Below are 23735 nucleotides of genomic sequence, written 5' to 3' on the forward strand. Positions count from 1 at the left end.
AGTCTTAGTCCCAACCCTAGGAAAACTTGAATATTTCCTCCCAGACCCCGACTCCCTGCAGAAGGAAGCGGTGTGCATCCACGGCCCGGGGCAACCTGTCTCTAAGGCTCTGTCCAGAGGAGCTGACACCCTGAGCTGTAGCATCTCCCGCCTGGCAGCTGTGGCCTGGGTGATCGGTGCCCAGGCACTGAGGCCTCCAGCAGACCTAGGCTGGACCGCAACATGGATCACTGATGGCTTTCTGATCGATCACCTGTCTTGTGCTCGGCTCCATGCTAGGGAGCTAAACAGGATATACATCCTGTCCACAGGAAGTTTACAAACTGTGACGGATGAGCCAGATGCAGACTGCGCAGGGCACAGATATGAGCCACCGGGCCCCCCTTCAAGAAGGACTGGCAGCCCGGCTGCTAGGAGAGCTGGCTGCAGTCAGTCCTCAGCCTAGAATTACCCTGCCAGGGTGGCCTGGGCTGCCAAGCCATCCAAACGCGTGGTCACCCAGTGACACCCATATCCCAGGACTGCCTGAGGTTCCAGGGGCTCTATAAAAGCATGGAACAAGCCTGAGGAGGCCAGGCATGCTCCAGAGGACTCCCTGGGGATGACTGAGTCTTCAATACCAGCTTCGCCTCTGCCCTGTCCCTGCCCTTCCTCAGCCTCCTGCAGGGGTGGATCCCCAAGGGCACCCTTGACTAGCATCCTCACACTGAACTCTGATTCCTGGTCGACTGACCAGGGCCCTCAGCCTTGGAGAAACAGGGACTATAATGCTGAATATAACTCATAGACTAAATTCAGGGTTAATTCTGTCCTTTAGCCTCTGGGCGCTGAAGAACAGTGGATGTAGCGGTAAATGCTCTAAGATAGTCTTGACATGCAGTTCTCCGTAGGAATTGTTACGGAAGATTTTATTAATTGTAAAACACAAACACATATACATTACGGTCTTGCTTATTACTAGGAAGAGTTGTCTCTCTCATATTTTATGTATGATTTTGGGCTCTGGGGTCCTTGATGGATGGGAGGAGACCTAGCTTGGGGACAGTGAGAGAGTTCCTTTCTGCAGGGCTCAACCAGCCAGGAAAAAAATGCCAATTAAGGCAAAGCTGTCTGTAAAGAGTCATTCTAGTTGCCATGTTAACCCTATGACCTGGGGATCACAGGTTGGATACTGGCTCCCCAAGTCTTCAGGCAAACTGAGCTCCTTTAATTGGCATCTGTTCCTTTGGGGTGCGGTGACCTCTTCCTAGTCATGTTGAACTTTTGCAGGTTTGATGAAAAGCCAATGAAGAGCCAAGCAAAGCCTGGAGTCTGTCTGCCTATCTGAGCCCCTCAGGCGAGGCCGGGGTGGGAGGAGGTGGGAATGGTTGCCCCCCATGAGAACATGTAGGAGACAGTGGGTGGCATATACCTCATCAGAAGCCAAAAGCACCTGCTGAAATAGACTCTGTACCAGAGGCCCCAGAGTCAAACAAAATGCAGCCTCTCACCTTGAAGAACCATAGTATTTGCCTGCTAATTTCCTTTTTCAGATGCTTTTACTACTAACTTGCATGTGTGCGTGCTAAGTCGCTTCAGTCATGTCTGACTCTTTGCAACTCTACGGACTGCAGCCTGCCAGGTTCCTCTGTCCATGGGGATTCTCCAGGAAAGAATACTGGAGTGGGTTGCCATGTGAATCCTTACTATAGACAGCCTGCTGGCGGATGGGAGAGTCTGTATGCCCACCCCTGTGAACCTGGCCAACAGGACCAGCTACAGGAGTCCTGACTGTGTGAGGACCACAAGGGTCTTTGGGACACACAGTTGCAGGGGTTTGGGGGTGTTGGCTGGCTGGCCCGGGGACCTTGGGATTAAGGTTGGGGCACCCACCCTCGCTCGCTGAGACAGTGGGAATCCTCACATTCTTAGTTTGGTGTCTATAACGTGCTCTCTGAGCCAGCCCAGGAGCAGCTTAACTTTGTCAAGGAGCACGGGGGACTTAGACAATGGACAAACAACGACATCTTTTGGGAAATCGACAGGAAGGGTTTTAACATTAGTTGGGGAGAAAGCCCCTTGCCAACACCCAGCCCCTCTGCTCCAATAAAACAAGTGGCCAATATAAGAACAACCAGAAGGAAATGTAAGGCCAAGACAAGGCAGGGGCGGTGGCTGCTGACATAGGCGTTCCGCTTTCCGTGGTGGTAGCAGGAGAAACACCTGGTCACAGGTGCCACTGGGAAAAGGACAGGAGAGGCTCTTGGCGGGGTTGGGCAGGGGTGTCAGGGCCCAGAAACTTGCCCTATAGAAGTGCTGAGTTGAAAATTATTTTCAAAATTATGGCTACTATGGGCCAGAAACGGTGCATAATTTAGCTTTTTAATTCCTTCATCAGCTCAGAAGGCAGCTATAACTTTCCCATTGTACAGATGAATAACCCGAGGCTCAGAGATTCCATGAAGTTCACAGTGACCTGACTGGAGGGTGGGTGAGCTGAGACCGAACCTCAGGTCTAAGTGAGTCTCACCCAGCTGGTGCCTCCTGCTGTGGAAGCCATAGAAGAGATCTCACTCCTGAATGGGACTCTGGGTGAGACAGTGTCCCAGGGAGCAAGGCTGCCCAGCCCTGAACGGCATGTCTTCTCTTGTCTGCCTTGCAGACATCCCTGAGTCACTGACCGCCAGTCACCTTGCTGGGAAGCCCCTTTGGTCATACGAGTATGGACAGACCTCTGTGCCGGGGACATCATCACTCAAAGCAACTTGTTTCTCAATTTTCCCATCCTGGGACTCAGATCACAGAAGGCTGGGAAAGCGGGATGAAGGGTGCTGGCCATAATGACCCAAGGACTGTGAGGAGCAGCCAAGCACGATGGCAAGAGTGTGGCCCTGGGGGTAGCGTGTGAGTGCTCAGTCATGTCCAGCTCTTTGCAACCCCATGGACTATAGCCTGCCAGGCTCCTCTGTCCATGGGGTTTTCCAGGCAAGAATCCTGGAGTGGGTTGCTATTTTCTGCTGCAGACGATCTTCCCGACCCAGGGATCGAACCCACGTCTCCTGCAGATGTCCCTCTATCCTGGTAGTGCCTTCTAAGCATGTGTGACGTGGCGAACCCGTCCCCTAGTGTGTCTCGGGCAAGCAATTGCAGCAGGGCCTGCTGAGAGGTGGGCCCGGTGGGCAAGCACAGGGCCACGGCTGGAGCAGCGGGCATTCTGGGGAACTGTGCACACTTGGCTGGGCCGTTCTTTGGTGAGAGCCTCACTTTTGTAACATTTGACCTCTTCGAAGGACAGCATTTAAAAACGTCGTACACTGATGTCTTCTATTCCCTTTATTGCTTCTCAAGTTGACTCTCCCCTATTAGTACTTGCTCTGGATTTTATACCTGGTAATAAAGATGGTGAATAATACATTCATTTGTAATTCTTCACTTTCATTAGTAAACTGACTTAGAGCAGGCCAGAATTTTGTCACACACGGGTCTTAATAAATATACCAACATAACTGTATCTTTAATCTACCCACCCTACCAGGGACTTGAAGGCGGCCCCTTCGGTCCCCCATCAGAGCAGGTCTCAGAGCCCAGCCCTGCCTGGCGTGATCAGTGGATTTTTATTCAAGCCACCTAAATCCACTTGTGGACTCATGCCTCCACTGCTTTCCACAGGGGTTTGCTCAGTTTATTGTTAAAATTTCAGACAGTTCCAACCCCACACAGGGGATCTTGGCCAAAGGGATGCCCCCATTCAGCTTCCTGTCACCTGGGATGCGTGCCGGCAAGAGGACTTGGCACGGCATCGGAGTTTGTCCTGTCCAGCTGGTGAAGGCCAGCCCCTAGAGGGGCAGGTACTGAGGGGTGCTAAGCCTGTAAGGTTCCATCCCCATCTTACAAACGGGGAAACCACAGCGCAGAGACATTATGTAACTCACCCAATGCCACAGAGCCTGTGAATGAGAGCCAGGACTTGAGCCTGGCCCTCCCCGACTGCAGAGGCTGTGCCATGGGGCTCCACCTTCGCTCCAGGCTCAGAGCCACCCCAAGAAGCCTCCCCTGAGCCCTCTGCCCCTCATCCCTTGCTCTGACTCTGAACAGACCATCTCCCCCGACCAATCAGCAGAGACTGACTTTTATAGACTTGTTTCATTGTCAAGTTCTGGTCTTAAGCGGGTAAATAGATGACAGTCTTGGGAGAGCAGGGGTCACAGAGCTGCCTCTGTGTCTTCTCTGGGGCCAGCACAGGGCCTGGCACACAGTAGGGGCCACCTCTGTCTTCACTGATGAGGCAGCACTTGCCATGGCCTCACTGGCCACAGTCAAGGCCGCACCCGTCCTCTCCCAGCTCCCCCGAGAGGAGGCTCACCAGGCCTGGCCTTTCATCCCAGCGTGGGCCCAGGGTTGGCTGACGCTCAGTCCCTCTCCTCTGCCTGGTCTGCAAAGAGTTCACCACCATGTTATCGGAAAGGCTTCCAAGAGCTGGAGGCCAGGTTCACTCAGAGGATGCCCCACGGGAGGGAGGCGGGCAGGAGAGGGAGGGCAGGGAGGGAGCTGGTGGGGAGGCGCTTCTCGGAGGGGAGCCCCAGAGAGAAGGCAGGGAGGAGGGGGCAGAGGCCCCACAGCTAGGTGAGCACCAGGCCAGCCAGGCGCCCACCGCCCAGGGCCCCGTCCTCTGGGGCAGCCCCTATGCGCCATCCTTGGCTTCACTCCATTTGTTCCCCAACCTTCCTGGGGTCCAGTGTCACCTTGAAGAAACCCACTGGTCAGTAGGAAATTGTTCCACCCGCCCAAACATTGACCTGTGGTCTTGTTTAATCTAGCCTGTCCTTTCAGAAGTCCCTGGTTCTCCCTGCCCTTCACTCCAAGCAACAGTCCTCCCCAGGATGCCCTAATTCTGGTCATTCTCACCCCAAACCCCCACCACCCCAGGGCCAAGTCTGTGCCTAGGCCACACAAGCAGGTATGATGTCGCTTGATTAAGGTGGTCCTATGAGCTCCCCATTCCCACATAAAGTGCCCCCACACACTGCCCAGAGGTACTGTGCTTTATCCTCTCACCTGAAGTCTCCCCTGGGAGAAATGTAAGTGTCCTCTTTCTAAAGACAGACACCCCATGAAGGGGGTAACACGGTAACCAGAATCTTGTATACCTTGGTGCGAATGAGTGTCAAAGATTGACTTTCTCCTAACAACCGGGTCAGATCATCAGAATGAGAGGACGGACTGGAAGTCCTGAAAGGGTGCTAAGAGGCTGGGCGGTGGGTTGATTCTTGAGCACAGAGTGACTTCTGAATGGACAGGCTCCATGTGGGGGGAGGAATTTGAACAGCGGATGAAGAGCACAACAGGACCAGGAAAAGAAGCTTCGCTGCCCTGCACAAGTGTTGCTAAAAGGGATTGATGAAAAACTAGGGGCTGAACATACACTCAGGGGGTCTTCATGGCTTCTCAGGGTCTGTGTCACCTGGCGAGAACCCCAAAGCGTAGGCAGTCCATACTCTTATAATGGGATGTTCACCAAAGATACACACAGACACACACACCCCCACACACACAATCCAAAAGAAGATACAGCAGTGCCCAGAAAACTGCCTCAAACATATTCCCTTCCAGCTAGGCTGCCAACAGAGGAGGCCCCACAGAGCAGCAGAAGGCGGATCAAGCCTGTTTCCTTTTACTGAAAGTTCTACCCTTCTAGAATTTCTCCTTCTCTGCAGGTCCAGGCCAGGTAGACATTCATCCCCATTCAGATGAAACTTCAAGGTTCTTCCTTCACTGGGCGGGGGGTGGGGAGAAAATAATTCACTCAAGCCATTCCAGAGCAGTGGCTCTCATGTCGCCCAGCGTGTGTGTGTGTCTTCACCAGGAAGGCAGGGTGGGTGCAGACTCCCGGCCTCACCTGGCCTTTCTGCTCAGGAGGCAGATCCGTGACTGTCCCCACGGCTCCGCCCTGCTCCCCCACACTCCAACAGCTTTCATAAACACCGATTACTTCAGTCCCTCGGGCACAGCTGTCCCGTGAGTTGTCCAGTCAGGCGTGTTGGGGTGGGAGCCAAGGGCTGGATCTCCACATAAACCATTCCTCCCTTCCCCTCCTGTGTCGCCTCTCCGGGGCCGGTGGATGTTGAGGAGGAGGGCATGTCTCTGGCTGAGACCAGGGGTGACAGAAGCGCTTTTCTGAGCCTCCTGCTGAGGGTGGAGCCCCAGTGGGGGAGGGTGGGGAGCAGAGCTCGAAAAACAGGGTGAGAGGTAAGGCCGCCCTCCCCATGTGTCATGAACCCAGGCCTCGCTAAAACCCTCCATCCAAATCAAGGAGCCCTGAGATGGCACCTCCAGGGGTTAGCCTTAGGCTGCCTCTCTGGTTAAAACGTGCTGGCGCTTTACTCAAGGACAGAAACAGTGTTAGGCAACGTGTCATCTGTAGAGGTGTGCGGGGAACGGCTAAACGGATGAATGGGTGAGCAGATGGCTGACACTCTGGGCCACTACGAGAAACAGCGGTGGAAGAAGGGGAGGAAGGCTCTGGGGGCTTCAGGGGAGGTGGGCAGGGAGGCCACCAAGAGGGCGGGCAGAAGAAAGGGCCGCCAAGTCAGGTTCTACCCCGTTACCGCTGTGCGTGCAGCCAGCCAGGCAGCCAGGCCCTCAAAGGGCACAACTCCCTTCTCAAGTAACTGCCACTTGCAGCTAAACCTGCCTCCAAGAAGTTGTGATAATTGTCCTCAGAGAATGTGAGAACAGAGAACACTCAGAATTGTCATAACTGAACTTCAGAAATCATCCACTCAAGGGCTCTCTGCATTTTTTTTTTTCAGCAGCGAAACCCCCTTGTACAAATAAAGTTTCATGCAAAAAGAGACGCACCCTGAACTGTTCTGCTTGAATCAGCTCTATGAATCCCCTCAGAGATACCCGTCTAATCCAGCTCCTTGTTTCAAGCAGGGAAACCGAGGCCCAGAGAGGTCAACCTGTGTTCTCAGGCTCCATCACCACCGCCTCCGAGTACCTGGTCCCCTCCGCTGAGCATCTACTTCAGTACCTCTTGGGTGGGGTCCTGGCTCGTATAATCTTTAAAAGCTTCACAAGGTGACAGATGTCAGGTTTAGGCACTGCTGGATTAAGCACTCGTTTGCAGGTGAAGAGTAAATTAGTAGCAAGATCTGATCCCAGCTGCCTGACAATGATTTCCAAGAAGTTATTGGAATTAATTTCTGGTGCTGGGTTTTGCTTATATTGAACTTGATGAGAGCAACTCTAGCATGTTCTGGTAAAAGGGTAATTTTTTTTTGTAATCTTTGGCAGTCTTTCAAACTAGGTGAGCCCCACTGTACCACTTGGCCCATATTTATCTCTGCCGAGAATGTGACTCCAGGCAGTCCCATAGGTATGACAATGGGGAAAAAGACTATTCATTATGGAGCTGAAATATCAGTGAGAAATAGGGGACTCAGCCACACCAAGCGGTTTTGGTTGAATCAATGGATCCTGCTGGCAGCTGGGGCCCAAACAAGAACGGGACAAAGAGGCCTTGAGTTGCCACCTGGTTAAGATGTTAGCTCTCTAACAGTTTTATTTGTGGTCCCAAAGGGGTCATTTAATGCAATAAAAAGGTCAGGATCTTAGTCGAGCCTCCACCAAAGCCCTGCACATTGGACAGCTTGTCCAATGGATGCCACGCTCACTTCCGTTCAGGTCAGTTTCTCCCTTTTCCCAGCCTACCTTTCCATCAGCAGCTGCATCTGGATAAAGTGGGGCTGAGGGAGTGGGCCCCACTGTGGGCTCTCTGGAGCATTCCTTGGGAAAACAGAGTAAGAGTACCGACCCCTGCGTCCCCCACGGGACCCTGCACTGTCCCATAGCAAGTGAGAGGGAAAACCTGCTGAGAGGTCTGCGACCTGCAGGGGAAACACCAGGCTGGGAAGGATGATCAAGAAGTGGAGATAAACGGATCTCACTGTAGGTATGGCAAGCAAATGTGACCATGGGTTCCAGAATATTTCCTGGCTGCTGCCTCCTTGAACATATAAGCCCCTAGAAAACAGGATGGCTACAATTAAAAAGGCACAGATACTGTCAATTAATGCTGTCAAAGACATGAAGAGACTGGAATCCTTACACACTGCCGACGGGAATGTAAAATGGTACAGCTACTGTGAAAAACAGTCTGGCAGTTTCCCAAAAGAGTTACCATCTGACCCAGGAATTTCATTCCCAGGTATATACCCAAGAGAAAATGCTAACCTATGGCCACACACAAGCTTGCGCACAAATGTTCACAGTATTACTGACAAGAGCCAAACATGGAAACAACCCAGCTATCCATCAAGGGATGCCTGAATTAAAAAAATGTGATATATCCATGCAAGGAACATTACTCAGAAATAAAAGGAAATAAAATAGCGATACATGTTACAGTACAGTTGAACCGTAAAACATTACGTGAAGCGAAAGATATCAGTCACAACAGGCCACATGTTCTATGATTCCACTGATATGAAGTGTCCAGAACAGGCAAATATATTTAGAGACAGAAGGTAGATGATAGGTGACCTAGAACTGGGAAGTCGGGGTGAAATGGAGAGTGACTTCTACTGGTTATGGGATTCTTTTCGGTTGTAATGAAACTGTTCTAAAATTGATGGTGTTGAGGGTAGCACAACTTTGTAAGTATACTAAAAACCATTAACTTGTACATTCTAAATGGGCGACTTGTATGGTATGTGAGTTACATCTCAATAAAGTTGCTACAAAACAGAAAAACAAACCTTAGAAAAGTCCCTGTTGTTTAAGTTTTGCTGACTAGAGGCATCCTCTGCTAGACTTCCCTAGGGCTTAAAGGAGGGCAGGGATCAACAGGCATTGGGGTCACTGTCACCTCTTGCTTTTACCAGTAGCTTCACAAAACCAACGAATCAACCCATTAACTCCAGAAACAATAGAACTATCAGCGTGAATCCACAGCCAAAAAAGCAAGAGCTGTGAGTGTACATATGTGTATATGTGTGTGTGCAGGCAAGGCAGAATTCTCCCGAAGGCCAAGCTCAGTTCCATGACACTATTTGGGAAGGTCACATATACATTTGCTTCTGGTTTGCATCTCGTTTGAAAACGCCGACACTGACCATGTACTCTATTATCAGGCAAGTTTTTCCAGGGTGGTGTCTCGGTGTTGCTCTACACAATTTGTCTGGAGGATAAACTCACTTTTTGAGTGATGAGGAACATCCTACCCCGGGGTTCTGACCTAGGAAGGGCAGACTTTGGTTGTGCCAACTTTCCTATCCTGCACCTCACGTGACCCGAGCCAGGCCACCCCTGGGAAAGAGCTCTTACCCTGAGGGAAGCTTCCTTCTTTCTGGCTCTCTGGCCTCCTGCAGGTGGAGGGGAGCCGGGGGACGAGGAGAGGGAAGGAGGCCCACTCTGGCTGGTCCCCTTCCAAGCAAAGGCCCCAGAGGAGGGGGCCTCCCAAAGGGAACAGGAGAGTGTGAGACAGGAGAGCACACGTTCTGCTCTTTCTAAACACAGGCTCAAAATGGACAGAGGAAAAGTTAAATTACGCTGCAACTCTGAAAGTCATCCACTGAAGATAAACCCTCCCTTCACAGAAATTACTCATCTGACTCCACGGTGGGACTTCAGGGTCTCTCAGTATTCAAATGTATCAAGCAACGACATGCACAATGTATCATACAAATGGCTCGTGTCAAAACTCTACTTTCCAAGTTATTATCATCAATTTTTGTTTTTTGCTAAGTCATGAGAAGTCCAGCGACTTAAAAATCCAAACAAAAACTAACAAGAACAAAAACTAACAAGAACACGCGCGCAAAGATGGAAAAACATCCTTCGTGGAAGTTACTATGAAGCGAGCAGCTTCAGAAGGGAAAAAAACACAATCTCTGACTAATATGAAGGAGACTCCAAATTGCTCTTGGCAACAATCTCTCAACCCTAGATTCCCCTCCCTCTATTCATCTCTGCAGTTCCCAGCCAAAGGAAAATAAACTGAACAGCTCTCTCCCTGGCCCAACCTGTAGGGCTGCACGGCTGAGCAAGCGCTGAGCAAACAGACATCCCCATGCAATTATCCACCTGTGCAATCGTGGTAAACACGGGACAGCCAGGCAGGGACTCGCTGCTCTGACCGGGCTGATCATCTCAATATTGGGAGAAAAAATGCCTTTATTCTGGCGCCACAACATCCAAACGAGCGTAATATAATCTCGTGACCTCAAACCCAAGAGATTTTCTTTTTTAAAAAAAAGGAAGAGGAAAACCATCCTCCCCGGAAGAGTGGGTTTATCAGTTCCGAAGAAGGGAGGCCCCAGAGCATCCCTCGGAGTGACTTAGCTTCTAGACTAGATTTATCAGTTCACCTTCCTCACAAAAGTGAGAGTTAACTCCCGAGGCGGTTCCCTTACACCTATTACACCATTCAAGATGGGAGGAGAAGTTAACAGGCCAAACGTCCTGGAATATTTATGGCCGTTCTGTCTCTCAAAGATTCATCTGACAACCATTTTTTTTTTTTAGGGCAGATATGTCAGCTGAAACGGAGATGGACAGGAGCTTGAGGAAAGGGCATTACGAGTGGAGATATAGTGGAGACAGCAAGCATGAGCTTTTCCGTTGAGTCCTGAAACACCCTGGCCGGCAGCTGTGAGCCACTCTGAGAGCTCTGGACAGTCCAGCGACCTGGGTTCTAGTGTTGCTTTCGCTACCAAGTGCTGTGAACACGGACAAGCTTCCCCAGTGGTAGGATGCGGGGACCGGCGCTCCCGCTGCAGCTCTGAGAGGATGGCAAGTGCCATCCCAGCCACTGAGCAATGAGAGTGGGGGGTGGCAGGATGATGCTCTGGGGTGGCTCTCTGCCCAGCTGGCACGGATGCACAGAGGTGCCAAGCCCTCCTGGAGGCTGCATGGGGCTCTTGTCATCTCCAGCTGGGATGCGCCAAAACTAAAGTCTCATCGCAGAACCCACGATGATAAACCAATAATCTGAACGGCAGGGTCTCAATCAGCTTCATGGGCCCTCTGTGCATGCTATGACGTCTCTTGGAGCCAAAGACCAGTCCTCATGACTGAAGCTTGGGGACACTCATCATTCCAACCGCCCACCCCTCTCCTTCCCCCAGGCCTCCTGCTGCCTCTCCTTCTTCGTGGCCATGCTTCCAGAGCACCTCCCCACATACAGTCTCATTTCATTCACTCAGTACTCACCGCCCGCTCGCCTCTCCCAGCGCCTGACCCTGCCATGCACACGTCACTGAAGGATGTACGATTACAAATACTATTTCCATTGACAGAGGCCAGAGACCAGGTCAGATTCCCCTCACTAATGCACGCGCGACACTTAGCATGGTGCTTGGAATCACACGGTAGACAGTATCAGTTCAGTTCAGTCCCTCAGTCATGTCCGGCTCTTTGTGACCTCATGGATTGCAGCACACCAGGCTTCCCTAACAGTTGCTAAATAAATGGCTGACTGATTGAATGGAAAGAAACTCAGGTTCAAGAAGGTGAGCAACGGATGTAACACATACTATTTTTGTACAATTATACCAGAGTGATGTGGAGTCCTGTCTCAACTAAAATCAACATTCTAAAAGATGGGTGGTCGAAGGGGTAGCTTGGACTCCTGTCTCTGTCACTAGGTAGCTGGGTGGCTGACTTAACCCTTCTGAGCTTCAGTTTCCTCATCTGCCAAGTGGAGCTAACGTTTCCTATCTGACGGGCTGTGCAGGTCAGAGGAGACGCTCTATGCCAAGCACAGGACCTGGTGCATGGGAGATGGTCTCTGAATGACCCCTCTCTCTCCTCCCTGCCGGGAACCTCTCTGGCTTATCTCCCAGTCTTGACACGGCAGGATGAGCCTCAGGTTCTGCGACCTCCAGGCCTGTGCTCTCTTTCTGTCTCCCTCCCTCGGGGTCCTGCCCCAGTGCCTCCTCTTAGCTGAAGCCTTTGGTGACCTCTCTGGCTGCCAAAGCGCCTCTTCTCATATTGCACACTGGCTCTCCCTGCGGTCTCTCCAGGCCACCCTGCTTGCGCCCTACATTTTGCTTATTCTGTGAAAGCCTCACTCATCAGTACTGGATGACCCTTGGTGGTCTCTCAGGCCGGAGTTCTTGCCTCATCTCCCAGCAGGTCCCGCGAGGTGTTTGGTGGAACCCTAGTCTATCAGTTTTGTGAAGTTCTGCAACCCACATTGGAGGCCTCCAGGCCTAGGTGGCACTAGCGTCCGGTGGTTCTGTGTAAGGAGCGCTGGACTCACCTGGCCCCTGGGGCTTCCAGTCCCTTCCCTGTGAAAAGGGGGTGATGAGGGCCATGGGGGCTGCCCTTGGGTGGTAGTTTGGGAGAACTTAGGAAACAGCTTCAAACTCCAGGCCCAGACGACAGAGCACAGACTGACTCAGTCATCTTTTAGGAGGTCAGATTTCTTTTCCCTTTCAGCCCAGGTTGGGCCTTAAGGGGAGAGGGTGGCACCAGTCTACTTTCTCTTCCTGGGGATCTAACCAGAGGAGGTTCTAATCCCCAGGACTTAAAACCGGGTGAAGGAACAGAGCTGAAACTTGAACCTGGCAGGGCCGTCGCCCTTCCTCTCCCTCCCCTTCCACACAATCTTCTATGACTCTGGAGAAAAACTGCCTGATTGTTTCAACCACTTCCTTTACATTTTCATACTTCTGCATTTGGAGGGCTTTGGAAGGGGTACGCCCCCAGTCGGCCAATGAATGGCGGAGCCGGGGCTGCCTCCTGTGCCCGGAGAGCCCAGTACCCGGGTTAAGAAAGAGGGCAGCGGCCCCCAGCCGGGACAGCAGAGGCCAGAAACCAGGACGACCAGACCCGACGACCCTCGGGACCCTTGGAGCCCTCACTACAGACACGAAGAAAACTGCACCGCGCTGGGCTGTGCAGGGGGGGTGCGCGCTCTTTCCAGAGTCCCCCCCAGGCCAGCCCGTGGCCGCTGCAAGGAACTGGGCGCTGGGGAGGGCACGACGGGGGTCCGACCACCTCGCGAGCGAGCTCCGGGATGTCCCGGCTTAGCTGTACGCCCACCGACCCCACCCACCCTGCTCTGCTTGCGATTCAGCCCGGCGGGACTCCCTCCGGCTTGCCCAGCGACTTGTGCCAATTCCCCCTTTCATTCCTGTCCCTGTCCTGACTTCTGCAGGAGTTGCCTTGGCTTCCACACCACCCCCACCCCCAACCAAGTTTTGCGTCTGATATTGGAAGGAGGCAAGCTTTTTTTTGGGGGGGGTCAAGGTATTGAAACTAACAGTGTTCATCGGCCACTACCTTCCGGAGTGCCGCTCGCACTCCGCTGTCCCCTCTCGGCCACCCCAGAACCTGCCGCGAGGGCGGCGGGCGCGGCGAGCGAGAGCAGAGCTGCTGCACCCCGAGTCCGCGGTTCCTCCCTGCGTTTCGCCGCGCGCCCCGCATCAGCGCGGAGGCCCCGGCACGCTCGGCTCAGCCCCAGGGCGGCTCTGAAACTCTTCTCGTTCGCTGCCACCCAAGCCGCGCGAGCGCCAGTCGGAGCCGCCACCCGGGCCAGGGGTCCCCGCGGTGGAGCGCGAACAGCCGCTGCGCCCGAAGAGAGGACGCAGCCGCCCGGCGCCCGAGGGGCCTCCCCCACCCCCATCCCCACCCCTCCCCAGCCAGGGCCGCTGCCCAGAGCCCCGAGCCCGTCCCAAGCCCGCTCCGGTCCGGTCCGGTCCCGTCCCGAGGCCGCGGCAAACCCACCTGGCCGCCCCGGGGACGCCGCTCGTGCCCGGGTCGTGTCCTGAGCGCCGCCAGGGTCCCGGGCTGGGAATCCACGCGGCAGCGCAGCTCAGGGGAGCCTGCCGCAGCCGGCGGGAGGTTGTCATTGATTCGTGCAGGGCGAGTTAAGCCATTCCAGGAGTGGTTTTGAGAGAGCACTCCCACCCCTCCCTCCAACCAGAAGTATTTGGCAGGCAGCCCCTTTTCGTCCACCTGTACTGTTGAGCGCGGACCGGGACCAATTTCACCAGTCGCGCTTTACGCCTCACTTTCTGATATGCAAAGTGAGCCCTCTGCTCAGAGGGAATGCAGAAATAAAAGCAGGGTGATGGAGGCGTTCCCCCGGCCCCCACTTTCTTTCTGGGTCTCACCGTTTTTTTTTTTTTTTCTCTAATATTTCACAAAATGCCTTACATTTATCTCAAATCAGGGGCGGCTTTTCATTGTCACTGTTTCCCCCTCCCCAATTCTGCATGTCTTTTATTTTTAGAAGCAATTTGATTCCCATTTGCCTGAAACTTGAGCCCAATAAAATTACTGGAATTATATGTTTTCTCTTTAAAGGGTCCTGAATGTAACTTACCAAACAAACACAGCAAGCATTCAAGTGGCAAATGACAAAGAGGGAGGTGCAGGAAATAGGCAGAGAACCCTTCACTGCCCAGGGGAACCTGGGCTGCCCAGGGGAACCTGGCCCAGAGGGAGTCCTGAGGCCTGAGGTGGGGGTGCCTACGGTCGCTCCTCCCCAACAACAAACACAGTATCACCAGACTTGCTTTGGCTTTGCTCCTTTCTAAGACTGACTCAGAAATACCAACCAGAGACCCAACAGTCCACATTTGGGGTGGGCCAGCCACCAATCCCAGAGAGGTGTGGCGGGGCGCCCTTGCCCAAACTGTTCCTTGAAACCACACACCACGCCCTTTTCGAAAACTGCCAGCTAGGAGGCGCCTGCTGCTGTCGGCCCTCTTCCCCAATAACTGTCCTTCACTTGGTGCGGGGGAGGGGAACCTTCATGAACTCCTTGGTACCTAGGCTGGAATTTCTCAGAAGTGGGGGAGAAGCAGGGGGTGGGGGGGTGGGATACTTCTTCCCTGGTAACCAGCTCCCCTGTGTGAGATGGAGAATCAGCAGGAAAGAAATGAGACCAAAGAGAGGCCTGGACCTCACCACCTCTGCCACCAACACGAAAGCACCCCAAAGCCAAAGATAAACCCCAAATGTCCATCAATCTGTGAAGGCCAAGGATGGGACAGACGGTTTGCAGCACGCCAGGAAGAATGGTTCAGATTTAAATACCTCCTCCAGCAGGTGCCCCCTGCCTGAAATCCCAGCGTTAATGATTCATCCCGTTGTGGGGCACGCCCCAGCAGAGAGCCTGCTCCAGGCAGACAAATTTGCTTCAGGAAGGCAGGAGGGGTCTCTCTCTGTGTAGTTCTATAACTGTAAATACCCAAGGGTTCGGGGCAAGAGTTCCTACAAAGGGCTGGAAGGAGTTTGTCAGATTTTCTCTGTATGGTAGGGGGTCACGGATAGCAGCCTGTAGGGGGGCAGAGAGGTTTGGAAGCAGGGAGGGATGAGGAAGGCAGGGGAGGGAAGGGGAGGGGGTACGAAGTCAGGGAATCGGGCACTGGAGGTCAGAAGCAAAGGTGCTTAATCAGGGCAGGTGGACAGTTTCCAAGACTGGATGACTCCATAGCTTTTTATCAAAAACTCCCGGAACACCCAGACCAAAGAATGAAAAGTCAAATCCCTTTGTCCACAGAGGCGCTAATGAAATACCCAATCAAGCGCAACTCCACACTCCACTCCCAGGCCCCATGGGTGAAGGTGCCAACGCATGACCTGGATGGAGTCAGAATCAATCCAGAGGTGTTGGCTGTGCACCCACAAGTTGAGGTTTGGTTCTGACGGCCTGGGTAGAGGTGGGGTGCCACCCTCAGAGCCTCAGGTCTTGTGAGGAGATAAAGCACCGAGGGCTCGTCAGTGTGGGGCAGGGTCCACAGAGCACTCTTCGGGGTCCATTAAGGAACCGGGTCCTGCAGTCATGAAGATAGAACTCCTGGAGGGGGCAGAGGTTTCCCGAAAGTGGTCCCTCGGGTCTAGAAGTTTGTGCTCCTGTGAGCAGGGGTGGGAGTGAGGGCTAGGGGACAGGGCAGCTGGCCCGGTTTACGGGGTTCTCCCAGGGCCGACAAGGGAGACCCAGTTTATGCACACAGCTTCCAGCTAAAAGGAGAGAGTACAGGGCAGGGCCTGCTTTGGAGGGAGCGAGGATTGGAGCACCTCTTTCAAACCCAGCTGGAGCTGGATGTGGGCAGAAGGGGAGGAGGAAGGTGGCGGAGAGTTGCGTGCCCAGCCCAGCCTGCCCCTAGGCGGCTCCTCCTAGCTGGGCTCTGGCCCCTGGACCTGAAGGAGTGTCTGAGTAGGCCAGTGGGTGGTGCCAGGGCTGACTGTATTGCAGCCAAGAGCCCCGGGGGAGAGCTGGCCACGGTCCAGCCCGCTGGCTGGGTACCTCGGTGGACACTGGATGTCATTGCACCCTCCCCCTTAATCACTGTGTGTGCGTGCTAGGCTGGGACCCGCCCTTTCGGAAGGGCTGTGGGCAAAAAGTGGGGAGCCCTGCCCCAGTCCCCCTCCAGCCTCACCTCTCCCCTGTTCTCAGCCCCCAAGCCAGCTGCCTCCTGAGAACAGGAACACAAAGGAGTCTTGGCGGGTGGGTGGGGGTTGGCGAGAGAGGCTCCCACAGCCACACAGAAGGGGCTCAGGGCGGGCCAGACTCTAGATCTGTTACTGCGCCTCTCCTCTGGGGAGGTGATTCTTGCCCCCTCCCTCTTACTCACCCCCTCACCCCCTCCTTCCCGCCCCACCCCTTCCTGGGTCAGGTCGGTCAGAGCACTTGGAAACAGGCTGGCTTACAGACGCCTTGCCTTCCACATCTGCCTCCAAACCCACAACACACTCTTGTTCCAGGGCGGATGAAAGTTCCTGCTCCAAACACCAAGCAATGGCTCAGAAGGCTAAACAGAAGCACAGGCAGCAAATCGGCTACCGTCAACTTGCAATTCAGTGGTGCCCGGTCCTCAGCTGTGATGCAGGCACGCCGACAGCTTCTGCCTGGGCATGCACACTTACCGAATGTCCGTATACACGTGTGTAGAGAGGTGGACACAGAGACAGGCCGTGTCATCTGAGAACACTAATCGCTGCCAGCTATGGAGCATCTAGCCCCTCATTTAATCCCACAGCCACACCAGGAGGTAGGTCCTTTCATTCTCTCCCCTTCACTGATGAGGAAACTAGGGCCCAGAGAGGCCATGTCACTTGTTCAAGGTCACATGGCTTGACAAAAGTCATAACCACTGGACATAACACTGGGGTCTTTGGACTCTGCTGCCTAGAGGCTGACCCCAGGCTTGGCCTCTGGCTTTTTGTCTGGTTCCTACAACTGGCTCCCTAAGGAGCAGTTTGCTTTGCTGGTATGTGTGCCTCCATTTCCCCACCTGCTGAGCAGGCAGAGTAATGGCTCTTACTGAACTGAGAGGCTGTTATTGGTCAGGATGAGGCTGAGGTGGAGGTTAGGCTTTGGTGAAGCACTAGAGCGAGTCTTCCCTGAGGATGCGCACAGCACTGGGGTTGAGTGGAAACCTGGAGTCACCCTTGCTGCCTCTCTCTCCTTTCGTGGCCTGCCCCCCAACCTTGCCCCAGCCAGCCATCTACGAGCAAGAATCAGATCTCCAAAGCAGATCTCAGATCTGCCTTCTTCCTGCCTCCCCCATGGCCCCAGCCACCACCCCTCTCCCCTTGACTTGTGCAGGCAGGACCCTTCACTGGCCTCCCTGCCCCCACTCCTATCCTGCTCTTTCCACCCAGCGCTGCCCAGGTACTCTCCAGATGTGCATCTGGTCACATCGCAGAGCACTTAACATGTGGTCCAGATGGCTCTCCATGGCCCACGAGGCACAGAGAAATCCCTGCTTCTCTCTCCACACCCACCCCTGCCTCCCGCCCCATCCTCCAGTCACAGGCAGACACGCCAGTTCCTCTGCCTTCCTGTTGTGGGAACTTCCTTAGCCTGCCTTGCCCTCCCCTACCTCAGGTTGTGAAGATGTGTCACCTCCTCAGAGAAGGCTTCCTTGACTACCACAGATAAGTTAGAAAAAAAAAAAACCCATTATTTGTTTCTGACCCTTACTCAAAGTACTCATGCAGCTTGCATACTTATATTTGACGTCATGTTTACATTGAACTTGTGGCTCAGATGGTAAAGCGTCTGCCTGCTATGCGGGAGACCCGGGTTCGATCCCTGGGTCAGGAAGATTCCCCTGGAGAAGGAAATGGCAACCCACTCCAGTACTCTTGCCTGGAAAATCCCATGGATGGAGGGGCCTGGTGGGCTACAGTCCATGGGGTCGCAAAGAGTAGGACATGACTGAACAACTTCTCTTTACATTGAACTATATTTGACGGTCCCTCCCACTAGAACAGAGGCTGCTTGTGGGCTGGGGACCCTGTGTGTCTTTTTCACTGTATATCGTTGGGCTTCCCTGGTGGCTCATCGGTAAAGAATCCACCTCCCAATGCAGGAGATTCGGGTTCAATCCACGGGTCGGAAAGATCCCATGGAGAAGAAAATGGCAACCCATTCCAGTATCCTTGCCTGGGAAATCCTATGGACAGAGGAGCCTGGCAGGCTGCCATCCACGGGGTGGCAAAGAGTTGGACACAACTTACTAAATAACAACAAAAACATACCTGAAAAACACAAATAAACAAAAAACATATTTGATACAAGTTAGCCTCCTGACAAATACACTGAGGGGAAAAATGCTTATAGAGAAAACCATAGATCCGGGAGACCGGAGGACTGGCTGTAGTCCTGGCTCGGCCACTGGCAGGCTGTAACCCCTGGAGGTGTCATCTGCCCTCCCCCATCCTCATCTTCCTCCTCTGTAAGGGGGAACGATTCCCAGGTGGCTCAGAGGGTAAAGCGTCTGCCCGCAATGCGGGAGACCTGGGTTCGAGCCCTGGGTCGGGAAATCCCTTGGAGAAGGAAATGGCAACCCACTCCAGTATTCTTGCCTGGAGAATCCCACAGACAGAAGAGTCTGGTGGGCTACAGTCCATGAGGTCTCAAAGAGTCGGACACGGCTGAGTGACTTCACTCAGGGGGAACCATGGGTGAGATGACGACCAGGAGCCTGAGCAGGTCGACACTCAGCAGCCAGGCGGGCTTTCATCCTCGGAGAAGGACAGTGCAGGTGCCAATAAACAAACGAGGAGAGAACCCCGGCTGTCAGGCACTCGAGAGGGCTTCGGGAAGGTTTCACTTCTGCTGTTGGCCCCCGGCTGATTCTTGATGCGAATCAGCGCGTGAGGACTGCGGCGTTCTCACACCCCTGAGCACTCCTCCCACTACACCCGCCTCCCCGCCACCTCTGCACAGGCTGCCACACGAGCGTGGAAACAGGCCCACACACAAGTGTGGTCCACAGCAAGTGAGCCAGCGGGAGACCCAGTCGGGGCTGATTTTATCTGGGGATTACCAGCCAACAGCCGTGCGCCCCAACTCGCCACGTCTGAGGGCCCAACCTCTGAGGAGGCCTGTGCGTGCAGTGCCTTCAGGTGTCCGTGGCTTCTACACCCATCACGCGGCTTGGCTTTCACAGTGACCCTGAGTCCCACTCTGCAGATGAGGAAACTGAGGATTAGATTAAAAAGCGAGTGAGTGGCCAAATGGAGCTCTTTGAAATCAGAGATGCAAAACTCTCATGAGGTTAATATTCTTATAAAAACGTATGTATATGAGTATATAATTTGAAAGAGAATATTGATGTAGCTGAAAAATAGAGGCAAGAAGGTGACCCATAATCCCACCACATAAGGCAATGCGACCGCCACAGCGCAGGGCCCCTAGTCTCTCTTCAGTGCTAAAGTGGCTACGACCCACCTCCCCCAGCTGGAGCGGACAGTCCACACCCCCCCACCCCCAACCGCCTCACTAAACACAGGCTTCACATACCACCCTACTTTGCAGTTCTTAGGTGTTCAACAAATGTCTAATTAAACATTTAATTAAAATTTGAGGAAAACTCAACTGGCTGGAGCAGAAAGAGACCACTTCGGACGCACCCGGCCGCTTCCAACACAGCCCAGCTTCCTGTCAACAAGTCGAGTCCTCACTCCTCTGAATTCCCCAGTTTGTACTGTGCTCACAAGGATGTCCCTGTAATCATGCAGCTCTATCACTCTGATCCTCAGATCAGATTTTATTTACATGTATTAGAATGCCAACGTGAGATAACAATTCATCGGCTGCTGAGCATCGAGAACAGAGCGGGAGCCACGACTGAATCTAAGCAAAGCTTATACAGTCACAAAGTTTATCTGAATCTGCCGGTGGCCTGAGCTGCACTCACTTCTGCTCCTGGGTCTTAGGGCGGCAGACGCATCACCCAGAACACAGTGCAGTTGGCCAGACACCTTGACCTAACTCCCTGACTTCTTCAAGCACACAGAGGTGATGCGGGGAAGCCCCTGGCCTTTGGTTGACCAGTCCAGTGGGCACTGGAGAAGAAGGTGAGGCCCAGTGAGGGTGGCTGGGTCCTGGGAGCCCTCCTCCCCTCCTCAGGGGGCCTGGGAGACCAGCTGGAGCTCGGCCTGGCCTCGGGTGGGAGCCTCTGAGAGGAGGTTCAGGCTGAGCACGGGGTGCCTGGGTGCCGGAACTGTTGTCCCCGGGGAAGTGCAGGGGATGTACCTGGCCAGGCTGGGTGAGCTCAGCCCGAGGGTTCAGGGCCCGGGCCTCGCCCTCCCGGAAGATTGTACTGTGTGGCACCCTCGGGAGGAGGGGAGGGCCAGCACGCTTCAGCAGAGCAGCGGGCGCTCCAGGTGCCTGGGCCTGTCACTGGGGCAGGCTGGCGGCCGTCCAGGCAGGAGGGCTTGGCTGGTGGGGGCTACACTTCCGGCCGGGAGGCAACGCCCCGCGTCTGTGCCTCCATCCCTCGGCCTCCTTCCTTCCCCGGGTGTGTGCTGACTGCCTCCCCGCGGCCCCCGCTGCTCCGGCCGTGGCTGTAACGCAAACACATCACGCAACACCTTCGCAGGTCACGTCTCCATCCTCATGGAGCTGATCTTCCAGTAGGGGAGAGGCAATGAACAGATAACCATCTGCCATGAAGTCAGCTGGGTGAGGCCACGTCTTTGACCCTCGGGCTTTTCCTTCTTTGTCACCCACGGGCCTCTCACCTCATTTGATCCCCACCCCCAAGGGGCCAGGAGAGCAGCATTTATAGCTCCCACAGACAGTGAGGCAATGGGGGTGGGGGTGGGGAGGTGACTTGCCCAAGGTCATACCGGGCACAGTGGTGAAGACGCGGCGTGTAATCCCAGCCAGCTGACTCCTTTCCCAGTGCTCCCAGCATGGTCTTCCCCAGCACAGTCGCCTAGACCTAACTGCAAAGCAAGGAGAGGACTTAATTCTGTGTGTCTAGAAATGTCCTTTTTTTTATATATAAAGCGGATATTTATGCACAGAATACTAAAAAAAAAAAAGCAAGAAATGTAGGAAGGCAGGGAGAGAGACAGAGAGAGAAAGGAAAGAAAGGAAGAGAAAAAAGGAACTAAGAATCTCAACCTCGAGAAACTGCTAACTTACCTAATATTAGATCACCCTTACGAGACAGGACCCTGTGGGTCTAGGCAGCCTAGGGAGCTGAGGTCCAAGCTACACCAGCTGCAAACTCTGGCCTCAACCCAAATTTTCTTTGGTAAATAAGGCAAAAGTTGGCCTATCCTTCCTGTTTCCCTACAAAGGTGGTAGGCCCCCTAGCCCAACCAGGCCGTTGATACCCTTGGGCATAGCATGGATGCCCACTTGTCCCTTAGCTGGTGTTTGACCAGGAGGAGGAAGGGCGGTGACAGGAATGGGGAAGACGAGGCAGGGCTGCGTGTGTTCGGGCACGCTCGTGTGGGTGTACTGTGCCCGGAGACTGGTGTGTAGAGGGGCCAGCAGCTGGGCTGGGTGACTGCTGGGGAAGGGCTACACACCAGCCCCTTCTCTGTTGGAGAAGCAGTGAACAGGGCTCCAATACCCTCCAGAAAAGTGTCTGCCCTAAATGGGCCCAGGGTGCTCAGGCAGAGGGTGGCCTCACCCCTCCCCTTGTGCTGGTCAGCGTGCCATTGCCGGGGGTGGCGGTGGGGGTGGGGGTTGGTGCTGAGAATGGCTAGCACAGCCCACGATCCTTCTTGAGGGTCAGACACGCCAACCAGGCTGGAAGGTCAGCCCAGTGACCTTCACTCACTGAAGCTGGCGCTTTCATTAAGGTCAAGGGTAGGTCTGTAGGATGAATGGGAGAACAAGGCAGAACTGAATGGTCACAGTGGAGATCAAAACAAGGGCCTTGGCCTCCTAAAAGGACCACATCAAAGAAAAGACTCACTGTTAACCCCCAAGGACAGGAAAATCATGATAATCATAATAGCCACAAGCACTAAAGCATCGTTTCTTTTAATCCTCAGCAGCGATTCTGTGAAGTCTATATATTATTATTCCCCTTTTAGAGAATGGCAGCTCAGAGTCAGGATTTGAACCCAGGTCACAATGACAACCGTTAAAAATCACTTTTAATCATGACAAAACGCGTCAGGTAGTTCAGAATATTTTTGGCCTTTGAGTGGAGTGGGAGAAATCAGAGTGAGACAGAAGGTTCAATCCTGTTAATCATAACAGGGGAAAACATTAGGGCAGACCCTTGTCTGAGGCTGTCCATGTTGTTTGGAGTATCTCAAGGCTAGCTTAAATAGCCATCTGCCCATTAGAGTGCAGCCTCACCTAGCAGTGAGCTCTAGGACCAATAAAGTTCTTGGTAAAGACTTTACATTTCCATGGAATTCTCCAGGCCAGAATACTGGAGTGAGTAGCCTTTCCCTTCTTCAGGGGATCTTCCCAACCCAGGGATCAAACCCGGGTCTCCCACATTGCAGGCAGATTCTTTACCAGCTGAGTGGCAAGGGAAGCCCTCCTTGAAGAACAGAAACGTGTAACAGTCTGCACTGTGTTCTGTAGGGGAGTACGGACTGCGGTGGTTGGAGCATGGAGCTGTCACCCAGAAGATGGATTTCAGTGGTGACAGGTAACTGATTGGTTTGGCCTTGCTGGTGAGCGGCCCCAGGTTGAGAATCAGTGCTGTGCAAAGACACTGCCACTCACCTAGGTCCTTTGGGTGTGTGTTGAGGGTGGGGGCGCGGAGCAGAGATCGCATGTTAAGCATGATTCTTTACATCAACCATTTTTAATAGATGCACAGAGCACTAGCGAGCGGACACAATATCGCACACATGACCACTCCATCCTCTTAAGCACTCGGAGTGTTTCCATATTATAGGTAATACTAGGATGAACATTCTTATGAATGAACATCCCCCGTATTTTGGATTATTGTCTTAGATTCTCAGAGAAAGGATATAAAGTATGTGAACATTTTCATGGCTCCTAACATATAGTGCCAAGTTGCATTTTCCAAAAAAATACTGCACATTTAGGCCGACCTGGCAATGTTCAAGAGTGTCAGTTTCACCACAGCAGCTGCTAGTATTCCCACAATCTCACTTTAAAGATAAGGAATGGAGGCTGGACTTGTCGAAGTGACCTGTCTGCAGTTACGCTTAGTCAATGCCAAACTGGGGACAAGAACCCAGGGATGTCTTATTCACCAGCCAGGGTATTTTGCTGCTGCTGGCTTTCCCAATCTCCATCCAGGCAGGAGGGAAGCCATCAAGCCTGGCCCATGGTTCCCTCTCTGTCTCCCTTTCCCTGCCAGCTCTGATGTCAGCTGCCCAAGGAGCTCACGTTTCAGGCCTTTTCATTGTTTTTCTGCCTCTAAAACCCGGGCTCTCCTCTCTCAAGCTCCCCACCTTCTGAGAACCTTCCTCTGATGGTTCAAAGGAAAGCATCACATACTTGAACTGCGGGCTAGATGTAGATAAGTGGCTGGGGAAGCAGTGGGACA

At 53.5% G+C, this 23735-nt stretch overlaps 1 protein-coding gene across 3 annotated transcripts in view; it reads right to left on the reverse strand.

Annotated features, from left to right (window-relative positions):
- ZBTB7C (zinc finger and BTB domain containing 7C) overlaps positions 1 to 23735 on the reverse strand; it is a 390531-nt gene that overhangs the window by 99442 nt on the left and 267354 nt on the right. The window contains exon 1 of one of the 3 annotated variants that reach the window (XM_055417318.2): positions 13714 to 14792. The exons of the other annotated variants lie outside the window; for them this stretch is intronic. Coding sequence (XP_055273293.1) covers positions 13714 to 13838 — 125 coding nt within the window. The 5' untranslated portion in view covers positions 13839 to 14792. Of the gene's footprint in view, positions 1 to 13713; positions 14793 to 23735 lie in introns of those variants that run through there. 3 annotated transcript variants of the gene reach the window in all.

The sequence above is a fragment of the Moschus berezovskii genome, chromosome 28 (genome assembly GCF_049115385.1).
Source record: "Moschus berezovskii isolate FMDL1 chromosome 28, NW_MosBer_1.0, whole genome shotgun sequence".
Classification (NCBI taxonomy): domain Eukaryota; kingdom Metazoa; phylum Chordata; class Mammalia; order Artiodactyla; family Moschidae; genus Moschus; species Moschus berezovskii.